The following is a 22,258-nucleotide window of genomic DNA, read 5'->3' on the forward strand; positions in this document are numbered from 1 at the left end:
GTGTGTGTGTGTGTGTGTGTGTGTGTGTGTGTGCCCTTTTATAGGACTCACAAGAAAAGCAGATTCTTACAGATCAGCGAAAGCCAACCATGTTTTGTCAAATGTGCCAAAAGTTACATGATAGGAAAATCCTACAAATGCTGTCCTATATAGTGTTCTTACAACAGTACATTGTGATTGTGTGAAACCACACTGCTTTTTATGTACAGATGTTTTGACTCTGATCACTGAACTGAAGCAGTGTCAGGATGCAGAAATTTGTATGGGTGTAGGGAGAGATAGATGATGGATGGATGGATGGATGGATGGATGGATGGATGGACAGGTCTGCCTTCTAAGACATTTGCTTATTCTAGTGTTCAGTGGTTCTTGAGATTTAATTTGAAAGAGGGCTTTTCTTAAATCGATAGGACTATTGGATGGATGGATGGATGGATATAGCATGTGTATATATGTGTCATATATGGGTATGGGTAGAATATATACTTTCTTCTGAGAACAGGCAACATAATTTCATTTTTAATGTGTCCCAGTGTGCTCACAGTAAAAAATAACCATAAAGGTTATTTTATCTTATCTTATCTGTTCAGCCGCTTCATATCAGCAGAAATCGCTTTGGTTCATAGGTATGGAAGCCAACAGAGAAGCCACTCTGAGGCCATAGCTACAACGAAAGGCATCGCTGGGCATGGCATCACTGCAGCATCTTGTTAAAGATCAATGAAGCTGCAAATTTCCCAGAGAGTTTAAGATGCACCTGAAAGCCAGTAGCCCTTTATTCTGCAGAGCTGCATTGAAGGAGCGATCGATGAAAGCCAAGGTCCCTTTGGAGGCTTCACACAGGCTTACTAGAGGTGTAACCACATTTGAAAAACACACTGACTTGAAACAATCACATCCATCATTTCTCTGCCAAGAAGACCTTGCCTTCTCTCAGCTCTGAATTTTAGATTGTTAGCCTCTTGATCAAGACTCTTCTCTTGTATTTTATAACAGCAAAGCTGGCTGAGGAATTCTGGGAGTTGAAATCCACAGGTCTTAAAATTGCCAAGGTTGGAGACCCCTGTTCTATAACATGCCATGCGCTTTATTTGCTCGAATTCTCTATACATACAGGTCATCCTCAACCTATGATCACAGTTGAGCCACAAAATGTATGTGGCTAAATGAAGATGGTTGTTAAGTGAATTTGGTCCCCATTTTATGACCTTTCTTGCCACGGTTGTTAACTGAATGATCGCAGCTGTTAAATGTGGAACCCGGCTGAAAAGCGGATCTGATTTCCCCTTTGACTTCACTTGTAAGAAGGTCACAAAAGGGAAGATTACGTGACCCCAGGACACTGCAACCATCATAAGTATGAATCAGCTGCCAAGCATTTGAATTTTAATCCCATGACCACGGAGATGCCGCAATGGTCATAAGTGTGAAAAAGTGGTCGTAAGTCACTTTTTTCCAGTGCCGTTGTAACTTTGAATGGTCTGTCCCTGTGTTTCACAGGAAGGCTCCATCTGACGTTCTACCAGATGCCAACTCTCCTCTATTACCATGTTTCCCCGAAAATAAGACCCTGTCTTACATTTTTTTCCCCACCAAAAATGGCACCAGGTCTTATTTTCGGGGAGTGCCATCCACTGACTAACCTCACTTGCGCATCGCCCCCGGCCTCTTTTTCGCTGTCAGAGGCCTTCGGGAACTTCTGCGGCCAGCAAGTCTTTCCTGCAGCCGATAACAGATCTCTGGATCAATCCAGAGCTTTGTTATTAGCTACAAAGGCCTTCAGAAAAGCCTTGCCAGCCTTGCTGGCTGCAGAAGAAATGGGCCGGCAAGGCAGGTGTCAGGGTGTACGAGGCCTGGCTACAGCTGTCCAAAGGTAAATAGCAGGGCAGCTCCACCACCCACTCATCCCCACCTTAGCTTAATTTTTATCTATGCACTCTGGAGTAGGTGGGATCTTAATTAGGGCATATTTTGGGGGTAGGGCTTATACTGGGTGCACGTGTAAAAATCAAGCTAGGACTTACTTTCAGGGTAGGTCATATTTTCGGTGAAAACAGGGTAGAAACAGTGAAACCAAACAGTAAACTACGAACCTAAGTATGATGACCTACAGTATATCAGAAATACAACAAAAACCAAAACGTAACTAAAAGTCCTTTAATGCCTTCAACTTGGCTTCACTGTTTAATTGTTCACAGCGGAGGAGTAAACTATTTTCAAAATAACATTTCCAAGGAAAGAAACACAGTTCAATTTCAAAGAGCCGATAATGAAGCAAAAAACAAAAAACAAACTGCACTGAATAAAGTTCCACAACAGACCAGGATAGATAATTGCCAACTTTAGGAAGATAACCAGGGACAGTCCATGGGAAGAACGCCAACCAAGATAAACCTTCTTCAGGAATAAAACACTAATTTGTCTCCAGCGTCTGTTAGCACGCAGGTCCAACCTTTTATGCAGCTCTCACACCTGCAACCCATGAAGAGGATCATGGCCCTTTCCTCCCATGTAGACCACATTTTACCCTGATCCTCTCCTCCCTGCGTGCCCTGGGATGGAGAGGGGATGGGCCTGGGTCCTCCTCTGACAGCTCAGCCAGCCCCTGCCCTTCCCCAGCCTCCTCCTCCACCACCTCTGGAGCCACACTCCCACTCCCTGTTGGCTGTTCCTCCTCTTCCTCCGAGTCCGCCTCCACCAGGGGTATGACACTAAGCTTCGTGTAAATGTCTGTCTTATATTTGCTTAGATAGAGATCTATTAGAGCAGTGCATCTCTCAAATTCGCGCTTCCCAGTATTAATAAATTAATCCCATGTGTCTCTCTCTGCAAAAACAAACAGTGGTACTCAAAAGTCATCCAATGTCAGTGTGCAAGTAAACAAAGAATAGAAGGCAGGGATAACCATTCCAATAAACTCTAGTATAGTACAATAATGAGTACATTAATGAGTTTTGATCTTCCAAAGAAGCTATTAAGTCTGGACATGGTTTCCCAAGTTTTCCTTAGATAATATTCTATCAAGAAATTATAAGACAACTAATCTTTCTCTGGAAAATAAATCAGATATCTCTAATGCATCCAAACTAAAAGACTTGATTTCATCTTTCCAACAGGCTATTATCAGTGGACATAGTGGTAATAATGTTCTTAGGAAAAATATTCTGAAATGCATTAAAAATAGATTTCAGGAGAGCCTCTGGAGCTTTCACCATGAATAGGGAAAGAAAGACAAAACTGGAAAAAAATCGTCTATATATCTTACTAGCTCGATACCCGTGCTTCGCTATAAAATTATGTGGTCAGGCTTAGTTTTGGGGGAGGAAAATAAGGGGAAAAAAAATCTGCCTCTGCCTACCAGCATCCATCGGTATTCATCTGGCTAGCATCCTGTCAATGTGTGAGAGAGTTGAGGGCTGTTTGGAAAATGAAACAGCATTTGCTGTGTGAGCAAGGAGACAGCAAGGAGCCTGGGCGTGGCTTAGCTCAACTGTTGTGTATTAAGCTGCTTGGTGCTGTGGGAAAGCAAAACTGAAACTCCTCTCTTTTGCTTGCGTTTTGCATTTAGAACAGATTTCTTTCACGGTGGTTGAGGGGGAGAACTCCTTAGCATCAGAGTGTGTTAATAATAATAATAGGGAATGCTAATGCTCTGATGGTCATTTTGAAAAATCCCTTCTTAGTGAGCACCTAGAAAGCCAAGAGGAACATACGTGCCAAATTTCAAGTTTGTAGACTATACAGTTCTGGAGATTTTCTGATGATGCGCCAGTGGTATTTCACTTTTATATATATAGATTTTCTTCCACGAGTAGGCACAAAATATTGCAAATATAGACAAAGTCCCATTTGCTTCGTAGCCTCCTATTCTTTCTCAGGCAGTCCTACATCTTCCCAATGATTGTCTAAGGAAATATTTTTTTCCTGCCTTCTACCTGAATATCCTCTTGGATAGCAGTCTGTGTATAGGAGGGGGAGATAAACGCCCCACAAATTTGCATGGGAAAGACAGAAATGAACATCCTTCTCATTCAAGGACTTTGTGAGATGTATTCCTTTCAGCCTGATCCAAACTGGTGCCCAAAATAAATGCTTGAACAAGTTGGCAAGAATAGCCAGAAGACAGACTCCAGCTCCAGATGGATCTCGGCAGACTTGAACCCTGGCCCCTATCTAAGAAAATGAAATTCAATTCAATTCCAAAGTAAGCTTTTACACTGAGGCAAGAAAACCCAAATGCATAGGTATAGAATAGGTAGAACATGGTTCAACAGTAGTAATTACGAGAGGGATCTTGGAGTCCTAGTGGACAATCACTTAAATATGAGCGAGCAATGTGCTATCACTGCCCCCGCCCCCCAAAAAAGCTAGCACAATTCTAGGCTGCATCCACAGAGCCCCAGAATCAAGATTATGTAAAATGTCACTACCACTTTATAATCCTTAGTAAGAGCAAACTTGCACCCAGTTTTGGTCACCACAATATAAAAAGGATGTTGAGACTCTGGAAAGAATACAGAGAAAAGCAACAAAGATGATTAGGAAACTAGAGGCTAAAACATGAAGAACGATTGGAGGAATTGGGTATGTCTAGTCTGATGAAAAGAAGGACTAGGGGTGACATGACGGCAGTGTCCCAATATTTGAGGGGCTCCTATAAAGAAGAGGGAGTCAGGCTATTCTCCAAAGCACCTGAAGGCAGGACATGAAGCAACGGATGGAAACTCATCAAGGAGAGAAGCAACTTAGAACTAAAGAGAAACTTTTAGACTGTGAGAACAATTAACCAGTGGAACAACTTTGCCTCCAGAAGTTCTGAATTCTCCAACACTGGAAGTTTTTAACAAGAGATTGGATACCCATTTATCTGGAATGGTATAGGGTTTCCAGCCTGAGTAGGGGTTGGACTAGAAGACCTCCAAGGTCCCTTATTCTATTCTATTCTATTCTATTCTATTCTATTCTACACAGTGTCGTATGCCCCGTCTTATACAGTGAGAACAGCTAACCAGTGGAACAGCTTGCCTTTAGAAACTGTGGATGCCCACTCACTGAGGTTTTTAAGGAAGAGATTGGAAAATCCCTTGTCTGGAATTATATAGGGTCTCCCGCTTGTGAAGAGGGTTGGACTAGAAAACCTCTAAAGGCCCTTCCAACTCCACTATTCTGTTTTGTTATTCTGTCAACACCAGGAAGGCCATGGAAGGATTCCAGAAATTTTACTCCCAACACACCCCAAAAAGGCTTAAAATGGGGAAGTGGAAATTAAGTTCTAATGGATGCAATTTCACATATGTCTCTCAAACGATGTCCAAGCTTTTAAATAATCTTAAACCATAACATGGTATGTTGTCTTAACACAAATACATGAACCCCGCTATCGTGGCTTACTAAACAAATGCATTCTGAGTTAGTTCTGTGTTGTGTGCACTCAGCTAGAGTGTGAACTGAATCAAAGCGTGGTGCAACTTGGTGCACTGAGGAACCTGCAGGTGTAAAAGGAGACCTAGAGAGAAACACACAGAGACATACAGAGGAATTATGTACAGTAGGGACGTCTTCGGAGCTTCTATCATTCAAAGCAAGGAAAACATTGCACTCCAAGCCCAGAAAAGTGCAAATGCCTTTTAAGATATCTAAATGATGAGTGATGTTTTCATGAATCCCTGACTTCAGTTAGACTTGCGTAGGTTTAACTCCTCTGGGTTCTTATTCTCGATTCGACTTCCACCAGCAGTTGCTATAGCAGCCTCCTTTGACAGACCAGATGTCAATTGTAATCTAGTAATAGCAGCTTGCTCTAGTACACGAGATTCTCCGAGCTCACCTAACTGGGAGGGAAAGGGAACTGGGCTAAAAACTTTCAAGATGCAACTTATGGATGTCCGCCTCCTTATCTGTGGACTATCTGTGGCCTATCGCTAACCCCATATTCCTCCAGCTGCCTCTGGGTCACACCGATACTTTGCTCGTTGCCATTTCCCCCCCCCACCCCCCAAAAAGGAGCATAACGTTTGTCTTCGGTTGTCCCTGGAAGCTTACAAGCAGAGCATGATGGAGATTTGACTTCTGCCCCACAGAGATAGAAGGGCTCATCAAGTTATTTGGACCCCATCCAAACACTGGCTAGCACTGCTTATTGCACCTTTGACTGCAAAGAGTATCAATCTCAAGATAGCCTTACACGAATCCGAAAGGATTTCCACTCCAGGCACAAGAAGCAAGGGTTTTGACAAAGGTTTTCTCCCTGCTGTGGGCCCAGTGTGCCTATAATTTACACCTATGGAGGCGTCCTTTGATTCAATTTTGCATCATCTGAGGGCCCAAGCAACGCTTTTGCCTCCAAATCTGAAGCACCAGTGCAGCCCTTCAGATTCGGAAGGGAAAAAGGCATTTGTGGAGTTCTCAGGAAGCACCTGCCTGCAATTCCTTCAAGCAGCTGCAACTATTCCTGTCCTCCCTCTGATAAGCCTGGGAAAGGATGCATTTGGCTTAAAGAGCTGGAGATGTTTAGCATATCCACATCCTACTGCTCCAAAGCCTTTGACTGCAAAACCGTTGCACAACCCTACTGCACATCAATACGTTCACGGTCTTAACAAGTATCTTGACCCTTCTTTGTAGCACAAACTGTGTGATACCGCAATTCCTAGAAAGATAAATGAATTGGTGTGATCCCCCTACATCAGGGGTCCCCAAACCACAGTCCGTGGAGTGGCATCGGTCCCCTGGCATGCTGGAAACCGGGCCGCGCAAACAAACAAAAGCCTCATTCACGGGAAGTGGGCACCACACAAAACCACGCCCCCTCCGGTCCGTGGGAAAACTTCTCTCTGCGGAATCGGTCCCTGGTGCCCAAAAGGTTGGGGGATGCTGCCCTACGTGATTTAAACTAATAATGATGTTACTGTTGCAAAGGGGAGGCAATAAATAACGTACTGCTTCTGTTTTAATAATTTCACCTTAATCTATTGAATGCTCAAACTTTACATTCATCAGGAGTCGAGAATCATAAGGTATGACACTTAATAATAGCCATCGGGTACAATAAGCACTCAAATCATACTAGGAAACAGTCAATATAAATCGTAAGGATACAAGTGACAAAGTTACAGTCGTACAGTCACAAATGGGGGGGGATGGGTGATAAGGAGTGAGGAGAAGATTAATAGTAATAGTAGTGCAGACTTTATAAATAGTTGAACAGTGTTGAGGGAATTAATTGTTTAGTAGAGTGATGGCTTTCGGGAAAAACCTGTTCCGTTGCACAGTGCTCTACAGCGTTGTTTGGAGGGTAGGAGTTGAAACAGTTTATGTCTGGGATGTGAGGGGTCTGTTATTATTTTCACAGCCCTCTTTTTGACTTGTGCAGTATACAAGTCCTGGATTGAAGGCAGGTTGGTAGCAATTGTTTTTTTTTTGCAGTCCTAATTATCCTCTGAAGTCTGTGCTGGGTTGTAGAACCAAACCAGACTGTTACAGAGGTGCAGATGATAGTCTCAATAATTCCTCTGTAGAACTGGATCAGCAGCTCCTTGGGCAGTTTGAGCTTTCTGAGTTGGCGCAGAAAGAGCACTCCTTGTTGTGCTTTTTTGATGAAAAATAAAATAAAAGATGTCTATGTTGACACAATAAGTACATTGGGAAAAAGAAAATGTTTTGCTTCTCATCCAGTTGCTTCTTGAAAAAGCACGTTTGGGACAACCAACAACTGCATGACTGAGAATCTCCACAGAATAATTTAATTGATGCATTGATCTTTGAAACTGCTTGCACTAATGCAAACAGTGGTGTTGTACTAGGGCAACTATCTGTGCACCCAAAGCTATCACAAATTACTTTCAAACTAATGTCCCATAATTCTGACTGTACTCTAAAGCAGAGATCTCCAAACTTGGCAACTTTAAGACTTGTGGACTTTAACTCCCAGAATTCTAGGAGTTGAAGTCCACAAGACTTAAAGTTGCCAAGTTTGGAGACCTCTGCTCTGGAACATGCTTATCCAACCTTTTGGCTTCCTGGGCTGCGCTGAATGAAGAATTGTCTTGAGCTACATATTTATTTTATTTATTGAAGAGAATTTATATGGCCACCCAACTCACTCAGCGACTATGGGCACCTTACAAAGATAAAATTTATAATATAGTTAATGTATGTAAAATAATTCCTTGATTCTTTTTATATTTATTACTTTATGGGGTCACGTTACTAGCTATCCAGGGTTATCTGAAGCCCGTGGACTGGACAGGCCTGTTCTAGAATATACTGCCAATCCATTTTTGTGCTAAGAATCACTTCTAGCCTAAATAATGAAATAATAATGTTTGGCTAGTTAGAACACAAATGACGTTTCCATAAAAACAGGTTTGATTTTTGACTCAAAGTTGTTCTTAAATTATGTACACTCATAAATATACAACAATAACAGAGTCAACAGACAAATGGCTGTCTACTCTCTTCTTAAAAGCCTCCAGTGACGGAGCACCCACAATCGGTGAAGGCAAGCCCTTCTACCATTATTTGTTCTCTCTGTCGGGAAGCGTCTCTTTAATTCTAGGCTGGTTCTCCTCTCCTTGATTAATTTTACATTTATAAATAAAACAGGCCGTATGCCAAGAGATTGGAGATTAGCAATTATCATACCAATCAATAAAAAAGGTAATAGAAATGACCCAGGTAATTATAGACCTATTAGCCTTCTGAGTGTTATTAGTAAATTGTATGCCAAACACCTACACTATAAATTTCAGGATTGGCTAATTTCTGGGAGGATAATTAAAGATGAGCAATCTGGTTGTAGAGAAAGAAGATCTATGGTGGATCATATTTTGGTACTTCACCATCTGGTTCAAAAATACATGAATAAAAAAAAAATCCTCTCTTTTCGTGGCCTTCCTTGATTTTAAGCAGGCCTTTGATTCAACAGCTAGGAACACTCTCTGGGGGAAATTAAACACACTACCATCGATAAACGCCTCCTTTTCCTCATACAAAAGTTGTATGATAATTCTACCTGAGTTGTAACCCTCAAGGGACTTTAACCGGCCCAGTAAGGGTACAAAAAGGGGTACGACAGGATTGCATCCTATCCCCCCTCCCTTTTTAACTTTTACATTAGCCCTCTGGTCAACCTCTTACAGAACCCTGATTTACATCCTCCAAACGTAGCACAACGTAAAATACCAATTCTCCTATATGCCGACGATGCTGCTATAATCTCACAAACTCCAATAGGACTGAAGAGAGCAATTACGGCAACACTTGAATTTTGTAAATAGAATAAGCTGGTCCTTAACTTTGATAAATCAAAAGTTTTCATTTTTGCTGCTGTGTCCCTCCAACAATACGGCCTCCACCAATAGGAAGGCCCAGCATGATTTCTAGGTATGAGGTGAAATTAAGCCCCACCCCCAAAATTTAAGCCTATTTAAACCATGCGTTTTCCCGCCATTTCTCACATCGTTCGTTAGAACTACACGAGGTGAAGAGAAATGGGGGGGGAAGGGCGGGGGGGAAGAGAAAACTTGCCTTTAGGAGCACCATGCAGGTACCCTAGGCTAGAATACCCTAATCTACTACCGACAGAACATTGGCCGATAGAAGCTCCCTGAAGGCAGAGTCCCCCGCTGCTTCGGAGCATGGCGTGGCTACTATGTCCCCTCGCCTTTAGGCAGTCTCTTTTGGGCGATGGAAGCTCCCCAAGTGCAGTCACCAACCACTTTGATCGGCCGGTAGAAGTGACCTCGCGGTGAGGGAAGTGTGTGTGTGTGCGCTTGCCCCGAGGCCACTTCTACCGGCCGATCGAAGTGGCTGGTGACTGCACTTGGGAAGCTTCCATCACCCGAAAGAAACTGCCTAAAGGCGAAGGGACACGGGCAGCCACACCATGCCCCAAAGCAGCGGGGGACTCTGCCTTTGGGGAGCTTTCGTCGGCCGATAGAAGCGGCCTCGCGGCGAGGTATGTGCGTATGGGCCGCTCTAGGTGGGGGAGGAAATTAAGTCACCCCCGAAAAGATGGCCCAGCCTTATTTTGTGAGAAACACGGTAAAAGACCTAAACAATATTCCTGGAAAACAGAAGAGTATAGTGTAGAACAGGTCAGGACATTCAGATATCTTGGGGTAGTTTTCCACTCACAAGGGACATTGAAAATACACCTGGATCACACAGTGCAAGCAGCCTATAGGTCCTCAAATGCAATTAAACACTTTTTTTTTTACACCAGTGGAGGGCAATTATTACCTGCTGCCTTAAAACTTTTTGAGGCCAAAACATTGGCACAAATTCTATATGGGGCACAAACAGGAATCCTTGCAAAAAAAAAGACGACTTGCTAGAACCTATACAAAGCAAATTCCTGTGAGCCATCTTAGCTGCACCCAAAGGAACTCCAAATGCCCAGGTAAGAATCAAGACAGGCATGCCTCAAATTCAGGTAAGAGCTTGGAAAATGATGATCATTCACTGGCTAAAAATGCATTTCTTCCCAGAGGGACTGACCCCTCTAGTACTGACTGATAACTACCCCTCCCCCTGGAAACAGGCAATAGACCACAAGCTGGGCTCCTATGGACTCTCACCAGTATTCCTAATGTCCCCAGGCTTTGACCATGCAAAGCAAGTAGTAATCAGTAGAATGAAGGACGTGGAGTTCCAAGAAGAATTAAATAGGTTGGCTTGCCACAACAGGGACAGAATCAAACAGAGTGTGTGGGAATCAGCAAGATATCTAAACGATCTGACCTTCCCAAAACGAAGAATAGCTTTCTTCAGAGCCAGATTTAATATTCTCCCATCAGCACTCCTTCAGGGCAGATATAAGAAAATACCAACAGCAGAACGAGTATGTATATGTGGTAAAGGAGAAGGTGAAGATATCTCACATGTTTTATTGTACTGTGAGTTATATAAAGTTAATAGGTCGTTGTATATTCTCCCCTTACTAGAGAGATTGCCAGGGAGGGCAGACAATTTTGATGTAGACTTTCTCCTCCAGGATTCAAACCCAGCTATTATGCGTGCAGTGGCAAAATTCTGTGTTGCTCCAATGTCTACTAGAAAAAAAATTGGTTACAGAATTATAGCTGTCAATTTGTGACCATTTTTGGAGATAGAACAAACCTTGGAAAATGGTATTTACACACATACTTATTGGGTCTCCACTCATATAAACCAGGGAGTGCCCCTAACTGTTTGAGAATATGTATTTTCTTAACAGATGTTTTTATTCACTATTAATGTATTATAATGTGTCAGTATTTTTTATGTATATTGTAAATAGTGATGTCTAGTGCTGGTCTAAGACCATAATAAAGTTATATACAGTTCTAACCTAAACAATGAAACAGTGTTTGGCTAGTTAGAACACAAATGACATTTCCATAAGAACAGGTTTGATTTTTGACTCAAAGTTGTTCTTAAATTATGTACACTCATAAATATACAATAATAACAGAGTTAGAATGAATCTCAGAGGCCTTTTAGTCCAACCCCTTGGTTAACCAGAAGACCCTTTACCATTTCAGACTGTCCAGTCTCTTCTTAAAAGCCTCCAGTGACGGAGCACCCACAATCGGTGAAGGCAAGCCCTTCTACCGCTATTTGTTCTCACTGTGGGAAGCGTCTCTTTAATTCTAGGTTGGTTCTTCTTGATTAATTTCCATCCATTCCTTCTTGTCCTGCCCTCTAATGCTTTGGAAAATAGACTGACCCACCTCTTCTTTGTGGGAGTCTCTCAAATATTGGAGAAGTATCATGTCACCCCTATTCCTTCTTTTCACTAGACGTATCCAGTTCCTGCAACCATTTCTCCTATGTTTTAGTCTCCAGACCCGTACTATAATCGCCCTCGTTGCTCTTCTCTGCACTCTTTCCAGAGTCTCAACATCTTTTTTGCACTGTGGTGACTCATAATATCTATCAGTTTTGCTGTCTCTTCCCAACCTCATTCTACAACCATTTATGTATCTTTTAACATTGCAAATGCAGAATGAAGAAAGCCAGCTACACTTTCTGTAGCCTCCCTTCCGTGAGTTTTCGTGGCTGCTAAAATTGTTTTTGCACTTGATGGAGTGATACATGGGCCACAAGCACAGCCCTGGGCAAAGAGATTGGTACTCCTACCTTCCGAAGAAGCATAAATCAGCTCACCGAGCGGAAAAGGAGAGAGAAGTTGCACAGGCTTATTAACCTAAGCAACTTTACAACTGAACAGGAGAAGTAAATGAGAATAATTATGATTAACATCTCCTCTCAGTGGCAAATTCTGAAACTGCAGTTGCATATCCTACAACCCATTCACCATCCATCAAATACTATATCTTAGCAAAGGTGCTAGGGGTGTGTGTAGTATTTTAAGGAGCCCAAGATTAATATTTTGGAAATAAAACCAACTAAGGTCTGCAAAGTGATTGCAGAATTGTCTTTTAGGCAGTTTACCTAGAAAGCAAAAGAGAGGCACAGCGCACATAATGGTGTTTGGAGCACAAAGTGCAACACTACACTGAATGCTCCTAGGAGTTTTCACAATGCTGTATATACGCCCAAAGTCATTCCAAATATTATTATTTTTATTTCTATCGCTGAATTTTGTTTGCAGTCATTGTTGAAGGAAGTTAATGATTGGAGAGAAAAAGAAACCCAATAATTTTACTGCACTGCAAGTGAAATGATTGTGCTTTGTGAGACTTCAGACCTGTGCCAACATACAGCAAGGTGTTTTTTAAAAAGTTAGATTGGATATGGTTAAAGAGCAACATAGATAACCAATCTATCAAATATGATTTAAATAATAACAACAGAGGAAGATTGGTGTAATAATCTATCAAGCCAGGGCGCAATAAGAACAATTGAATCATACTGTGCTTTGACCCCCAGCAGTGAGTAGTAGACAACTATTGTCCTACGTATGGATTCCCTTCCAACCTACACTGCAAATAAGTTTCGAGATTGACACGCTGAAAGCTGGTTCTCGCGTGAAACAGTTAATATGCAAGGGTTAATTATGCATGGTGCAAACAAGATTTTTAAGCACCAGCCAGAAGGGTAGTGTAAATCCTCTCAAATTACTACCTCAATTCACTAAAGACAGTGTTGGCATAACTTTGCAAAGGTTAGTACAAAAAAAAACCTTGCGCGATATGATAGCCCACCTCCATTTTTCATGGAGGCCTCTCTGGAGCCTTTACAGCAAAGCTTTTCTGCATCCATTCCCTCTTAAATAATGCCACCCCACCTCTATTTTCCAACTGGGAGTACCCAATTCACGGACTTTGAAAACATTGCGGCTTATTTCAAGCCACCTCCGCTGGGTTTAAATTGTGCAGCATAGCAATCCTGTACAAGTCTGAGAATGGAGTCTTACTGAATTACATGGAGCATACTCCCATAATAAAGCCAGACAGACTGTAAAGATATAGGTTATGTCTTTTAAAAGAGGGGTGGTTTTTTTTACCAGAGCAGTAAAGCTATGCACTTTATATTTGGGTGAAAACAGCCCAAAATTCAGCTGTATGTAAGCTTCAGTCCGGTGCACATTTATCTCGGAGTGCCTTCCAAGGCAAGGAAGGGAACGGGAAAGCTTAGTAGGCACGCATAGATTGAAGGGACAGGATGGAGCTACGCAGTCCCCACATATTTTCCGTCTAAGTTGTGGGTGTGTTCCTGAAACAAGTCCACACACACACCGCTTTCAGATGACTGGGAAACAGCCCACCGGTGCGATTCAAGGAGGCGCCGGTTTGATGCCTTCAAAACACTGCGCTTATCCAATTCTCCCCCTCGAAGTCGAATGGAAATTAACTTTAAAAGTAACGCAACCGCGGCGGAGCAAACTTCCACCTTTGGGCTCGCAATCGCTGCCTTTAAAGGGATTTGCGGAGCGGAACGCGAAGCCAAAACACGCATCTCGCGCGTGGATCGGGGGACCTTCGCTCCTAGTTGAGACCGAAATACAGCATTTGTGAATGGAGGGGAGGAAGGGAAGACGGGGAAAAGAGAGAGGAGGAGGGAGGGAGGGAGAGGGAAAGAGGGGGAGAAAGAGAGAAAGAAAAAGGGGGAGAAAAAGAGGGAGAAAGAGAGCGGGGATAGAGAAAAAGAAAAAGAGAGAAGGAGGGAGAGAAAGAAAGGGGGAAAGGGAAAGAGAGGGAGGCAGAGAGAGAGAGAGAGAGAGAGAAAGGGGAGAAAGAAAGAGAGAGAGAGAAAGAAGGGGAAAGGGAAAGAGAGAGGGAAGGAGAGAAGGAAAAAAGGGAGGGAGGGAGAGAGAGAGAAAGAGGGGGAAAGGGAAAGAGAGAGGGAAGGAGAGAAGGAAAAAGGGAGGGAGAGAGAGGAGAGAGAGAGAAAGAGGGGAAAGGGAAAGAGAGAGGGAAGGAGAGAAGGAAAAAGGGGAGGGAGAGAGAGGGGGAGAGAGAGAGAAAGAGGGGGAAAGGGAAGGAGAGGGAAGGAGAGAGAGAGAGAAAGGGAGGGAGAAAGAGGAGAGAGAGAGAAAGAGGGGGAAAGAGAGAGGGAAGGAGAGAAGGAGAAAAAGAGAGGGAGGGAGAGAGAAAGAAAGAAAGGAGAGAAAGAGAAAGTAAGAGGGGGAAAGGTGGGGAGGGAGAGAAAGAAAGAGAGAACCCCATCAGCTACCCAAACTGCGAACCCACGAAACCTCGCCGGAGAGCCGACCGATTTCCAGGTGAAACTTGCGCGGAAATTCGCCGCTTTCCCAGCTGAAACCGCCGGCGCCTTTCCTGCATCCACTTCTACCCTCCGCCACCCCCACCCCCCAGCTTCCCCGCCTAACCCGGGACGGGGACGGATAGGAAGCGTGGGGTATGGGGGGGCTTATTGCATTTCCACGGCTCCTCGGGCTCCCTTATCCGTTCCTCCTCCTCCTCCTCCCCTTGCGCGGTTTTCTCCTCCGCTCGGCTCGCCCTGCGGGCTTTTCCCAGGTACAAAGTAGCGCCTCCCGCGAGTTCTCCGCCCGCCCGAGAAAGAAGAAACCGCCGCTCGGCGCCCACCTGTTGATGCGCCCAGGAGCGCCAGCAAAGCCAGTCGGAGCGCCCAGCGGCCTCCCATAGCGGCGTCCTAAGAGCGGGGACTCCCTCCGGGATGGACCTGCTCAGGCGAAGCCTCCCCGCCTCTCACCTCAAAAAAGGAGCCGGGCGCAACAAACACACACGCGCGCGCGCGCCTCAGCACCCCCCCCACCCCAGCGCGAGCGAGGAGTCCCCACTCCCGCCCCCTCCTCTTCCTCCTCCTCCGGCCACGCCTCTCTCCCCCTCCCTCTCTCCGGCAGCCAGACCAGGTTCCAAACGGTGGGGGGTGTGGGGGGGAGAGGCGGCTTTGCGCGCGGCGGGAGGGAGGGAGGTCTTGGGGAGGGGGCAGGAGTGGGCGGGGTTTGCCGGGAACGCCGGAGGTGCCGCTTTAAGCGCGGTGGAAGCGATTTTTTTTCATCCGTTTTTTTTTCCCCCCTGGAGGGGGGCGTTGGGGGGAGGGGGAGGAAAAAAAAACAACTCACCTGACCCACAACTTAAGAGTTTAATAATTCCACATGCTCCTCGATTTAGCAACAGTTCATTTTAGTGACCGTTGGAAGTAGTGCTTACTTACCACATCCCTTGGGGTGGGGGGGTGGGGGAAAGAGGGGGGGAGCTTTCTTCTGGCCGTTTTTTTTTCCACACCTTTTTATTTTATTTTATTTTTAACCACAGTTGAGGGTGCAGCTTCAAGGGTCGGTGACCTCTGACGAGACTGTTACCCTTCAAAATGACATTAATTAATTAATTAAGAGACAAAGTCGTTATATTATAATGCCTGGGATGCCTGGCCATGAATGGTTTTAAGGATAAAAAGAAATCAAAATGGCCATGAGAAACTATGTAAATACTTAACACCTGTATTCATATCTATGTTTATTGATATATTAAGTTGAAATTGTATAATGAAAGAAATGTGTCTATAAGAAAGATGAGGAGGAAATGTAAAAGATGGCTTGGTTGTTGATGCATAAAGTTTTACGTTTTTAAATTTTGAAAACTAAATAAAATTTACTAAGTTTTCAAAAAGAAAAGGAATTTGATGCACAGAAAAAAAAACGAAAAAAAATCACTTCGACTATGTGCTCAGAATGGTCAAACAAGTGGCAGCTTCAAATCTCAACAAACAACCGCTCTGTCTTATTCATATTGCCAAAATAAACCAGAAAATAAAATACAAGCTGAATAGTCAAGACCTTGTTGATGATCCCAACTCTGTCAAGGACTTTGGAGTTCTCATCTCTAATGATCTCAGTCAGGGGTGACTAACCTTTTTCAGCTCCCATGCGGATAATTGTGCGCACTCCTATGCCAATACCCAGAAGGCAATGCGTGCTGGCACCCCCATGCCCCTTGCGCATGTGCCCCCCTCGCGCGCCATGCATCTGCGCATGCATGCATGATTCTCCCTTGTGCGCAGCGCATCTGTATATATCCGCATGATTCCCCCCTCGTGTGCCATGCGTCTTTGTGCATGCGCACGTGACTCCCTCTCTCTCAATGCGTCAGCACATGTGCATGCCTTCCCCCTCAAATGCAGCATGCCTGCGCATGCGTGCATGATCCCCTTGCATGCAGCGCATCCCTGCACATGCACACTTGATCCCCTTGCGCACAGTGGATCCCTGCGCATGTGCGCGTGTCTCCCACGCACCCTCTCTGCCCTCTGTGCATGTGATACCCGACAATCAGCTGTCGGGAGGCAGCACGTGCGTGCATGCACAGTGGGGCTCTTCTGGGCGACCTCTCACTTGCCGGGGGAAATGGCTCTGCGTGCCACTTCTAGCACGCATGGCATAGGGTCACCAACACGGAACTTAAGTGCTAGAGCCCACTGTAACTACATAGTCAAAAAGGCATTAAGAGTTGTTAACCTAATCCTGCGTAGCTTTTTCTCCGGTAATATCGCACTACTAACTGCAGCGTACAAAATATTTGCTAGACTCAAATACAGCTCATCAGTCTGGAACCCCCATCATATATCTGATATTAACACAGTTGAGAAAGTCCAGAAATATTTCACAAGAAGAGTTCTCCACTCCTTTACTTGTAGCAGAATAATTTATGCCACCAGACTTGAAATTTTAAAACTAGACAACTGAGAACAGTGATGTTGAACCTTTTCGGCACCGAGTGCTCAAACTAGAAGATGTGTGCATGCATGTGTGTGCATGTCTGTGCGCATGCCGGAGTGCTGTAAAAGTGAAGACCAGCTTGCCAGTGTGTGCATGCCTGTTCTTTGGCCGTTTTCGTGGCATTTGGGGGGCGTTTTCCAAAAATGGCCCCCAAAATGGTCTGTTTTTTACTGTTTTTCCAGCTGTTTTCTGGCACTCTGATACCCACAAAGACCATCTGGCCAGCATGCATGTGCCAGCAACCAGAAGAGCAGCTGGCGATGGTGCGCATGCTTACTAAGAGGTCTCTGTGTGACACCCCTGGCACACATGCCATAGGTTCGCCATCATGGACCTAGAACTGCTCCGCCTTCGGTCCGAGCTAAGTGTTATTAGCTAAGCTAATAACATTATCTATTGCAATGTCCTACCCATCAATGGATACTTCAGCTTCAACCACAACAATACAAGAGCACACAATAGATATAAACACAAGGTAAACCTCCCCAAACTTGATTGCAGGAAATATGACTTCAGCAACAGAGTGGTCAATGTCTGGAATACTCTACCTGACTCTGTGGTTTTTTTCCCCAAACCCCAAAAACTTTAACCTTAGACTGTCTACTATTGACCTCACCCCTTTCCTAAGAGGTCTGTAGGGGGCGTGCATAAGCACACCAATGTGCCTATCATCCCTGTCTTATGGTTTCTTTTATTTTTCTTATATGAACCCATTTCATGTATTCATAACTATGTTTATACTTATACCTATTATCTTGTAAGCGACCGACAAAATAAATAAATAAATAAATAATTAAATAAATAAAATCAAAGTTCAGGTGCTTGGAAAATCTCTATCATAGCATCATCGTTTTGAATTTCTTTTGTTTTCCAAGTTTGGGTGAATAGTATTCTTGCTGCTGTCATTCCATGTAGATGTCTGCTTTGCTAAGCTTCTCTTTTATTATTCCTAATAAGGTTTTTCAATGAGCTGAATTAGATAGTTTGACACTAGAATTGAAAGAACAAGATTTAATCAGAATACTATAAAGTATGGAACAAATGCTACCTACAGAGGACATGAAAGGAAGTTCATAAAATTGAAATTAGAATTGAAGGTGAAATAGGAATGAGGTATAAGAATAAGATTAAAAATGGTACAAAGCCTAAATGTAAATATGTATGTATGTATGTGTATATATTTATAGATTTTCACGGGTACAGGTATGTAGGTCTAGGTGTGTTCGGGTCTTTTCCCGTGTAAGATTAAGAGTACCTTGGCGATGTTTTGGCGAGGTCCCACTCGCCATCATCCTCAGGCTGGTGCTTTCGGCTTCGTGCCAATGCAAGCTGCCTGCACTGGCCCAAAGCCAAAAGCACCAGCCTGAGGTTGGCGAGTGGGACCTCACTGAAATGTCGCCAAGATACTCTTAATCTTATATGGGAAAAGACCTGAACACACCTAGACCTACACATATATGTATGTATGTATTTAAATGTTTATATTTTCTTTTGATCTTTTCTAGTGTCAAATGTAAAGACTGAAATGTATGTCAAAGAAAGTCCACCACGTTCAATATTTTTAATGTTTATTTTCAATAAAAAAATATTTAAAAAGTTCAGGTGCTTGGCATCTGGACTCATATTTATGACCTTTGGGGGGCCCTGGGGTCCTGGGATCCCCCTTTTGCCACCTTCTGACAAGCATAGGCCATTGGGAAGCTGGGTTCACTGAATGATCGTGCTGCTAACTTGATGATGCCAGTGATTTCACTTAGTGACTGGGGCGAGAAAGGCCGTGAAATGGGGGCAAAGCTCTCCTAACATATGTCTCACTTAAATTTTGGGCTCAATTGTGGTCGTATGTCGAGGACTGGCTGCACTAGCCATTTTTAAATGGCGAGGCTGAAGGAGTAATTGTGTTTGAGTGTTTCTACAGGGTGCCCTCGGCTTACAACAGATTGTTTAGTGACCATTCGAAGTGGGAAGGCAGTGATTCATAATGGTTTTTCACACTTACGACCCCTTTAGCATCTCCACAATCAAAATTCAGAACGCTTGGCACAACTGACTCACTGTCATGTCCCTGTTGGAATCTGACTCCGAGGGAGAAGAGGAACAGCCAATAGGGAGTGGGAGTGTGGCTCCGGAAGTTGTGAAGGAAAATGAGGAAGGGCAGAGGCTGGCTGAGTAGTCAGAGGAGGACCCAGGCCCATCCCCTCTCCATCTTAGGGCACGCAGGGAGAAGCGGATAAGGGAGAAATGTGAATGGGGTGGTCTACAGGGGAGGAAAGGGCCCTGATCCCCTTCATGGGCTGTAGCTGTGAGGACTGTTTAAAAGGACAAACTGCACATGGGCCAGTGCTGGAAGCAAAGCATGAAAATATTTCTAGTTTGTCCATTCTTATCTGAGTTCTGGCATCCTTCCCAACGTGTGTATTTCAACATCTGGACGTCTTCAAGCCTTTATCCTGCCTTGTCTCCTTAATTGCTTCAGTGTGGTTTGTGCTGTTTTTTTCTATTTATAATTTATATGTATTTTGAGTTTGAATGGAATTTCTTCCTTTTCGCAACTGTTTGTGGGGGAGTTTTTTCTCCAGTCAGTGATAATTGGACCTTTGAAGCCAAGCTGAAGGAATTAAAGGGACTTGATTTGTTTTTGTGACTTGGTTGCTTTTGTATCCCACCCGGGGTCATCACACTCACATTTATGATGGTTGCCACATCCCAGGCTCACCTGATCCCCTTTTGCGACCTTCTGATGAAGCCAAATCAGTGGGGGAATCCAGATTCCCTTAACAATCACGTTACTAACTTAGCAACTGCGGTGATTCACTTAACAATTTCAGCGAGAAAGGTCGTAAAATGGGGCAAAACTCACTTTAACAAGTGTCTCCCTTAGCAACGGAAACAGAAAGGGCAGTCATAAGTCAAGGACTACCTGTACTGTATTACAGCCTTTTACTGGGGGAAAAAAATCTATCTGTGACTACGTGACTACGTGACTACTACATCAGTTTTCCACTAAATCGTGGGGAGCATCTGGCTGCCTTTGTGCAGGGAAGTGGTTGCGTGTTGCCGTTTTCCTCTTGGAGTTCTTCTTTTTTTTTTTCCTCCTTGCCGAAGAAATGCAAGCAAGACCAAAATTTAACCTCACCTTCTCTCCCCCAAGCGGTTTGAGCAAGGAAAAACAAGACAATCCATGGCTCCCTTTTGCAGCATTGTTGATGAAATTAGCCTAATTTGGCTCCATTGGCAGGATTCACCCAACGTGAATTGCACTAAAATTGCAATTTGCTAATTTGTGGCTTGATGCCCAGAGTATGGAAACCCATCTTAAAGACTGTATGAAAACTTACTTATAATAATCTGAAGTGCTTATTAATTAAAAAAAATCTGAGTGTGGACAATTAAGGCTTATTGAACACCTAATTATGGTCTACTTAGTTGTATCCCCACATAATGGTTTGATTCTGCAACCCAACAGGACAGACACAGATTTCAGAGGATAATTAGGACTGCAGAAAAAACAATTACTATCAACCTGCCTTCCATGGAGGACCTGTATAACGCACTAATCAAAAAGAGGGTTGTGAAAATATCTACAGACCCCTCACATCCCGGACATAAACTGTTTCAACTCCTTCCCTCAAAACGATGCCATAGAGCACTGCACACCAGAACTAGACACAAGGACAGTTTTTTTCCCGAGCGTCATCACTCTGCTAAACAAATAATTCCCTCAATGCTGTCCAACTATTTACAAAGTCTGCACTACTATTACTATTAATCTTCTCCTCACTCCTTATCACCCATCCTCTCCCACTTGTGACTGTATGACTGTAACTTTGTTGCTTGTATCCTTACGATTTATATTGACTTTCCTAGTATAATTTGATTGCTTACTGTACCCTATGACTATCATTAAGTGCTGTACCTTATGATTCTTGATGAATGTATCTTTTCTTTTATGCACCCTGAGAGTATTTGCACCAAGACAAATTCCTTGGCCAATAAAGAATTCTATTCTATTCTGATTCCATAATGTCCATCATCATTTCAATGTGGACACCTTAGGTACTTTCATCATCCTTGAGCTCCGAGCTTTACTTCCAAAGTAAAAGAATGAAAAATAAGTTTGAGAAAGAGTAACAGAAGCAGTGAGGATGAAACCTTTTTATTGTTAGCTGGTTTTTAAAAATTATAGATTTGTGTGGTAAATAGGCAGCACAATTTTACATTTACCATCCCTGTGATTCTATGAGATTTTATGCTTGGGTTTTTTCCTCTCCAACTGCCCTATACAGCAGTAGGTCCAGCTGAATTAAGCCTTAGGGGGCTGCAGCCACAATCTCCTTCTGTAAAAGTGAAATACCACTCATGCATCATCACAAAATCTCCACAACTGTAAAGCCTACAAACTTGAAATTTGGCATGCATGTTCCTCTTGGCTTCTAGGTGCTCACTAAGAAAAGATTTTTTGAAATGACCATCAGAGCATTGGTATTTCATATATTATTGTTATTAACATGCTCTGATGCTAAGGAGTTCTACTCCCCCTCCCCACCTGAAAAGAAGTCTCTTCCAAATGCAAAACAGTTTCAGTTTTAGTTTCACGGCACCAAGCAGCTTTAGTACAGAACAGTTGAGCTAAGCCACACCCAGGCTCCTGACTGTCTCCTTGCTCACACGGCAAACACTGATTCAGTTTCCAAACAGCCCTCAACTCTCTCATACACTGACAAGATGCTAGCTAGGTGAATACCGATAGATGCTGGTAAGCAGAGACAGTATTTTTTTCTCCTTATTTTCCTCCCCCCAAACTAAGCCCGACCACATAGTTTCATAGCAAAGCACGGGTAGCGAGCTAGTACAATAATAATGTGGTTTTTAAACTGTTATGTGTAGGAATACCAGAGGAGATATGACAGGTTATCTCACATGATTGTTGATCTTCCCCTTGTAACGTGCAGTGCAGCAGGAGCTGTGTAGTCACACTGTTTTTAAGGTTCGCTTTTCAGTGGAAGGAAAGCCCAACGCCGCTGCCGCCACATCAAACTGACACACCATGTGGTTCAAAAGATAGGGGGGGGGTCATTCTAAGCCCCTGGGCCTAATTTTATACGCTGT

At 43.6% G+C, this 22,258-nt stretch overlaps 1 protein-coding gene across 1 annotated transcript in view; it reads right to left on the reverse strand.

Annotated features, from left to right (window-relative positions):
* KIT (KIT proto-oncogene, receptor tyrosine kinase) overlaps nt 1–15,215 on the reverse strand; it is a 111,593-nt gene extending 96,378 nt beyond the window's left edge. The window contains exon 1 of the mRNA XM_026699875.2: nt 14,997–15,215. Within this exon, the coding sequence (XP_026555660.1) occupies nt 14,997–15,054 (58 nt within the window). The 5' untranslated portion in view covers nt 15,055–15,215. The remainder of the gene's footprint in view (nt 1–14,996) is intronic.
* Nucleotides 15,216–22,258: the final 7,043 nt, after the last annotated feature.

Source organism: Pseudonaja textilis, chromosome 6 (genome assembly GCF_049901715.1).
Source record: "Pseudonaja textilis isolate UNSWEBS1 chromosome 6, rPseTex1.2, whole genome shotgun sequence".
Lineage (NCBI taxonomy): Eukaryota > Metazoa > Chordata > Lepidosauria > Squamata > Elapidae > Pseudonaja > Pseudonaja textilis.